General features: G+C 36.0%; 1 protein-coding gene across 4 annotated transcripts in view; it reads left to right on the forward strand.

Moving 5' to 3' along the window:
• LOC135217362 (uncharacterized) overlaps positions 1-6,822 on the forward strand; it is a 347,393-nt gene extending 340,571 nt beyond the window's left edge. For all 4 annotated transcript variants that reach the window (XM_064253313.1, XM_064253397.1, XM_064253237.1 and 1 more), the window contains 2 exons: positions 4,112-4,209; positions 5,899-6,822. In XM_064253313.1, coding sequence (XP_064109383.1) covers positions 4,112-4,209; positions 5,899-6,060 — 260 coding nt within the window. In that variant the 3' untranslated portion in view covers positions 6,061-6,822. The remainder of the gene's footprint in view (positions 1-4,111; positions 4,210-5,898) is intronic.
• The last annotated feature ends 625 nt before the right edge of the window (positions 6,823-7,447 follow it).

Below are 7,447 nucleotides of genomic sequence, written 5' to 3' on the forward strand. Positions count from 1 at the left end.
GGAACAGGTTCTCAAAATAAAAGATTTTGGAGGAGTAAAACAAGACAATGGTGCTGCAGAGAAAGAACATGAAAAAAATACATCTGTTGAGTTGCCAGATATTTCAGCAGTTGGCACAGAAGTAGAAGGTGGAGCAGCATTTAGTGCCCCTGATTCATCAGATAAAGACTTTGAACCTGATGGTGAAGAATCAGTTGTAATAACAGAGCCCGAATTATTGTATAAGATACTTGAATCTACTCAACAATCATATGGGACTACACTGTCTTCAGGGGATTCAATACTACCAGTGGTGGCCTCTGAATCTACACCATCTTTCATAGCTCATTCATATGCACCACATGTTTATTCACAACCAGTGCCTTATGTTATACACCATAAACCTGTCCATGGTGCTGTTAAACCAGTCCATTCAGGTTATAAAGCCTCGAAGTCATCATGGCCATCAAAACATGAACTGATTAAGTCTTTTATACCACTTTTAAAAGCTCCTTTGAAAAAGGCAATGAAAGCTCTTTCAGCTCTGGAGGACACATCTTCAGAACATGTATATAAAGAGGTCCCTCAACCATACGTAATTCCTAGGCCTTACCAACATGCATACCAAACTCCTGTACCATTCCAACAAATATATCATGCCCCTTTATCAGGTCATTCAACATATCAAGATTCTGTACTTGCTCAGCATGCATATGAAACCTTTGGACCATTTCAGCAGCCATATCAGGCACCAGTCTATCATGCACTTGGGGATATTGGTTCTACACAAGCACCTCAGGAATTTAATCAACAAGTTGTTTTATATTCTGACATGTTGCATCAGTTACAGGAAATTCAAGAGATTATCAAACAAAATTACAAGATATCCCAACCTATCCAAGAGGAGCATGAAGAACTGGTTTCTTTACAGGAAATTTACTCAGTTCCTGAACCACCAGTACAAGAGTATGGAATACCTTCAGTTCCTGAACCACCAGTACAAGAGTATGGAATACCTTCATTTCCTGAACCACCAGTACAAGAGTATGAAATACCTTCAGTTCCTGAACAACCAGTACAAGAGTATGGACTACCTTTGGCAGCTAAAGACATTACCTACAAAGAAGAAAGCTTTGCACTTGCACCAGCAATTATCGAAGAGGAGCAAGTTGCATCTGTCCCATCTAGTCAAATACCTTTGCCACCTAGCCTTGTAAATATCTCCCCCCAGCCTACATTAACCCATACATTCTCCTTTTCATTTCCAAAACATCAGAAAGATGAGTCCGTTAAACTTGCTTTAGACGAAATACCATCTTTAGAGATTGACTCCCAAGAAAGTGTTCTTTCTTCACCATCTGACCCTATAAATAACTTTCCCCAGTCTACATCATCCCATACATTCTCTTTTTCATTTCCAAAACATCAAAAAGATGAATCTGTAGAACTTGCATCAGGTGCAATACCATCGTTAGAGTTTGGCTCCCAAGAAAGTGTTCGTGAAGAGTTTCCCTCACAAGAATTCACTCTTACTGAAACATCTTTTGAGGACGAATCTGAGAATTTTTTCTCCAGTCCAGTTGCTAGTGTGTTCATTTCAGACTTTTCTTCAGATTTTTCACTTGAGGATGATCTGTCAGTCGAAAATCTCTCACAAGAATTGTTATCTACTGAGGCTTTACCTGGTATTCCACTCATTCCAACTAATCATAGGACTGCGTCTGGTGTGATTCTTGATAATTTGCAGTCGTTTACAAATAATCAGCCGCTAACCAGCCCTTTACCACAATCAAGCATTGTAGGCAAGCCACTGCTGCATACTTTTCCACAGTCATCAAAAAGTAATCTGAAAATTCCATCACTAGCACTGTCTCAACAAGCATCACATGCATTCAATCCGACCACACATACAGGCATAGGTATATTACCTATACATACAGGGTCAACAGACTCCCAAAGCTCCAATCAAATCAGTGTGCCTGTTAGTTCAAGCCGAACTGTTCAGTCAGCTTCATTGAACAGACCCTCAACTGTTTCTTCCAAATCACAAGATTCGTCACGTCAGACATCTTTGGCCCAGCTGCTTGCATCTTCATCATTAGCATCTTTACAAAATTCACTGTTATCGCCACATCCAACCCATATCACGTTTTCCAGTCGAAATTCTTCTGTAACATCTGCCGAAGTAACATCTGCTGAATCCCCTTTACTTTCTTCTTCTTCTTCTTCTTCTTCTTCTTCTTCCTTCTTCTTCTTCTTCTTCTTCTTCTTCTTCTTCCTGATATTAAAATCCAAATAGCACCCTCTCCTCCTTCACACCACTATTTATACCAGTGGGATTGCTTCTTAGGTGTGATGAGCCCAGCTGGAAATGCGTGAGTACTTTCTTGTCTTTGGTGGTCTTCTTGGTTTTCTTATACCTGTAACTGATAGATTGTCCTTTTGTTTCTTTGCTCTGCAATATGGATTCAGGGAAGGAGTTATTGCCAGACAGTAACGTGTTTACGAGTCTTGTGAAGCAGTCCATCTTATTGGACCATTAAAACTAACTAGCTTGAAGAAAATATTGCAGACAGGTGGGACTTACTTTTCTGACTGCTTTCTCAAAAGTAAGGAGATTGCGGAAAACTAAACCATTAGAAACGGGTATTAGATAGTTCATGTTTCTGGCATGTGCTTATGACGAGATACCAACCTTCTGACATCTTTCTATAGTTCTGAATTTACTTGTGATGAAAAACATGTTTTCATGACCCTTTCTGACTACTGGAAGTCTTGATTACTTTCAGCAGAATACGATTGAACCGCTTTGACAAATATTATTATTACAACCATTAGGAAGACACTAACAAGGAGTATTTGGTATTTACATAGACACACAGACGGCCCATCTACCGTACAGACTGTTATGACTATGGCGGCAACCATTCAGTGAAATGAAGGCTACCAGGATGAAGATGAAATATCTTTACTATGTTAACGGAGTATTGAGAGGCCTGTAGCCTTTTGCCTTTGTGTACTTGTAGACTTTATCACAGATGCTTGTACTTGTAGTGTTACTGAGTGACCAAGGGATTTAAAATCAGTATTTTATGTTAATGCATTAGTGTTTATGACGAACCTCAGAACTTTAATTTATTTGTCATTTCAGTATCTTGATCAGTTTTTCTAAGCCTTAGTTAGAACCTTATTTCATTATCTTGATCGTATGTGTTAAATCAGATTTAAAATATTATTCTGAATTAGACCTATTTATAATCTGGTAAGAAATGTATTATAATATGTTATGATTATAATTATAATACATTACAATACATATATATATATATATATATATATATATATATATATATAGATATATAATATATCACATAGTGCGCTAAAGTCTCACATTATAAAACAAAGGTCAAGGAAATATTGCAATAACACTGAAAGTACAAGTATTGTATTTTGTAAATATCATGTATAGGTTATCTCTGTAAATTTGGTGGACAAAGTGTGATTTTATATGTACCTAATTTCTATACCATACGTGTGTAATTCTAAGACATTTCTCCTAACAATCCATGTTTGTTTTTGTATAAAATACTTCTTACTTATTCTTAATTGTATAGAGCATAATTTCGTCTGGATGGTCTGTAAATTGTGTATATAATGTAAATACTCTGATTTAATTGTTGTTAATATTGTTCTTGCTAAGTTTCTTCAGTTCATTTTTATATTCGATATAGGTTTCATATTGAATGACCTCATCAGGTTAGTGTTTAAGGTACCGCAATGCTTCCACCTTTCTATTTATTAATTTGTGCTAACCTTAGCAGGACTTCGATAACGACCAAATATGAGTAATACAGATTTTTTAACAAGTGCCCAATGATGATAATTTTGGGCTCATTTCCCGTTATGCGGATTAAAAAATTACATCAGCATTGCTGGCTAATTAGGTCAATCTAGAATAGTATTCTCAGGTGAATATTGAGAAGCAAATATGTATTTTCAACTCTTACTCTTTAACTCGGTTCCAAGACATGGAGGCTGTAGATACTTAAAAAAGATATTGACAAATTCATGAATTTCATAACCTTCATCGCTAAAGAATCAACACTAATGTAATTTTTTTCCCCTTGTGAAGTCCCTGAAAGCCACGCCAACCATGACGGTCAATGCCCAACAGAGGAAGAGCAGACTTGCAAATCCACTGGTGTCTACCTTATTTCCAAGAAGTACAACGTAAGTATTGTAATGTAGTGTTACGGTGTATATGTGTATTTTTCTTGGGAACTCATGCATACGATATATATAATATTTACATATATATATGTGTGTATATATATATATATATATATATATATATATATATATATATATTGTGTGTGTGTTTGTGTGTGCACGCCGCGCATTTATTTATTTATTGTTTATTCATTTATTTCCAAAAAGACATTTCCTTTATTCTGCTGACACTCAATGCAGGGAAGAAACAATGGCAATGAATGCAGTGCTATTTAAATATTTCCTTCTAAGCCTACGAGAGGAATTAAAATTTTCTTTAATTCAGGTTATACTATATGTACTTTCTTGTTAAGGAGGAATTATGTCCTGGAATTAAAATGAATGCCACAGTTTATAGTTAGCAAAAGCTGTGAAAGTGAATGAGAGTGCATTATAAGGCATTCTACATGTCAGTAGGCTATATATATATATATATGTATATATATATATATATATATATATATATATATATATATATATATATATATATATATTATGCCTTGTGGGATTGATGGCCGGATAGCAGCGACTGTCATCCACGTATAAATCCAGTAAGGAATCAGTTCGATTCTTGGTCAGGGTAGAAACACTAACTCAGGACTTACCAAACTAAAAGTTGAATCTATATCATATATATATATATATATATATATATATATATATATATAATATATATATATTGATTCAACTTTTAGTTTGGTAAGTCCTGAGTTAGTGTTTCTACCCTGACCAAGAATCGAACTGATTCCTTACTGGTTTATACATGGATGACAGTCGCTGCTATCCGGCCATCAATATATATATATATATATATATATATATAATATATATATATATATATATATATATATATATATATATATATATATATATATATATATATATATACATGACTCGTAAAAGACAGTATGACGTTCAACGTCCTCACTTAAATGTATTAGTGGCTGATCTCCCTCAGGAGTATCTTCAACATAATGAATAAACGATGACGAGGAAAGTTCACTTCTAAGAAATCTGGCAACTAAAATTATGATTGTCAAGCAGTTTTAGAATCATTTCTTATACTGCCTGATGCCGTGTTGGTCCTCAAACTCACAACAGAATGTTGCATGGATTTCTGGAGATACTTGTCACTAAGTATGCGTCTTCTCTGATCTACTTTTTCAGCATGATCAGTTTTCCACAAATGTTCGTCTTATTCGTTCATTCATTCCAAATACTTATTCAGTTTCATCTATCATCAACGTGGATTATTCTTTTCCTCCAGGAAATATATTAAATAGTGTAAATCGGGTCTTATTATGCTCTCAGCTTCAACAATGTCAATAGGTTCTTCGTGTAAAGTTTGCTCTATGTTACTGCCAGATGGAAGTGAACTTCGTCATCTCAAAGTATTAAAAGCCTCTCATTGGAAACACTTTCAGACTGATTCACGTTATTCCCATTAGTCTACAAGTTCCTACGGGATAGTTATGTCCATGTTCCCAGAAGAGTACAATCCTTTTCTCGTCCCAGTAATGTAATTCTGCTCTTGCCTCAGGTAATCGTTAATAGCTCTTGTTATTTTGGAGGAGAAATTGAATTGAATTAACCTTAAAGATATTCGTTTTCGGTTGAGTGAAGTGACCCCCACCACATGTTCATTTTCAGGCTAAGACTAGCGGTGCCATCCGCTTAGCTTCTGGCCCAGCCAAGGAACAGCTGACCTGTGCCTCTGACGGGTACTGCCAAGAAGATGAGAAGTGCTGCCCAAGCCACTGCGCCCGCAAGCACATCTGCTTGAAAGCTCTTCCCGAAGATGATCTGGAGTAAGTCTTACAGCAGCCTCCAAGCACAAAGGAAAGGACGATGGAAAACGAGAAGGTAAAGGGAGGTGCTTGATATGAGGAAAAACCCTTGGAGGAAGAAGCAAGGACTCAAGAAACTGGGGAAGTAACAATGAAGAAGGAGGGGGATGCAAAAGGAAACCGCTTATCAAGATACATTATTCATCCTTGTCAGTTACCATATATTTCAAAGTTTCGTTTTCATTCAAATCGGCCAAGATCGCTAGATAATCAGATAAAGTACAAATCTCTTCAAGCACAAGGAGGGTAGTGTCCCTGCTAAAAGGAATAGTAATTTTGTCTCATTGCTTTCAATACATTTCCAAGTTGTTTTTGCTAGCAGATCATAACTACCAAAGATTTTTTTTAAATGTTTATTCTCCAGACAGTACAATAAACCCCTCTTCATAAATCTCTATTTTCTTTTGAAAGCTCATGTTTGTGTCCCATACCAACAGATGGAGGTGACGTTGAGGAATCGTGTATGTGTGTGTGTTTAGTGCTTTGCCTGTTTTTGCTTGTTAGTGATCCTTAATTTATAAATTATTATATTTTCTGTTATGCTTTTTGAATTTTTAATATCATAATACCATGTAACATCACTGCATCGATTTGATGTGTGTGGTAGAAATATTAACTTGATTAGATGGCGCATATTTATTCCTCTCACAAATGCATTTAATGTAGTCTTTCTATAAATTCTAAAATGTAGTTACAAAACTGTAATACATAAAGATTGAAAAAGTTATATGTGTTTTTGTTTCCTCGTAGATGATGAATTATCCATTTTGTACGCTGGAGCAATTTAGTAACAAAGTCTTCTGGAAAATGTTATGAGTTTTTCCATATGTTTTTAAGGAGTAATTACAAAACCTATGTCCAGCTTCTGTATCTGTTCACTGAAGCCGACAGATATTGGCTTATGAAGACTCAAGATTTGTGTGAGGTTTGCCTTACCATAACCTCATGAAACATTACAGGTTACATGGGATAACATGTAGCTTTCACTACGTCCGAGTTCCATACATATGTCACTGTAAGTCATTTATCAAATGGACTGTTATCTGCTGTTGCTGTTCATTCTTTACTGGTTCATTCAGACGTTTTTACCAAACTTCTTTGCAACTTCTGACTGGACAGACAGCCAGACCAAGATCGACATCATCTGCCTGGGGTTTCCATTGCTGTTGGGAGTGTCACAGCATGTCATGCATTTCTTCGTTTTATTTAACTTTATGCTGTGGGAGTCTCATACTCTTTATGGGGACATTGCATACTTCACCTAATGGAGCAGAATAGTGACTGTAAGGAAGGCGAGGGACATAGCCAAAGATTAAAAACAATTTCAGCAGACCAGTACAATTGTTCTCAGT

The sequence above is a fragment of the Macrobrachium nipponense genome, chromosome 11 (genome assembly GCF_015104395.2).
Source record: "Macrobrachium nipponense isolate FS-2020 chromosome 11, ASM1510439v2, whole genome shotgun sequence".
Lineage (NCBI taxonomy): Eukaryota > Metazoa > Arthropoda > Malacostraca > Decapoda > Palaemonidae > Macrobrachium > Macrobrachium nipponense.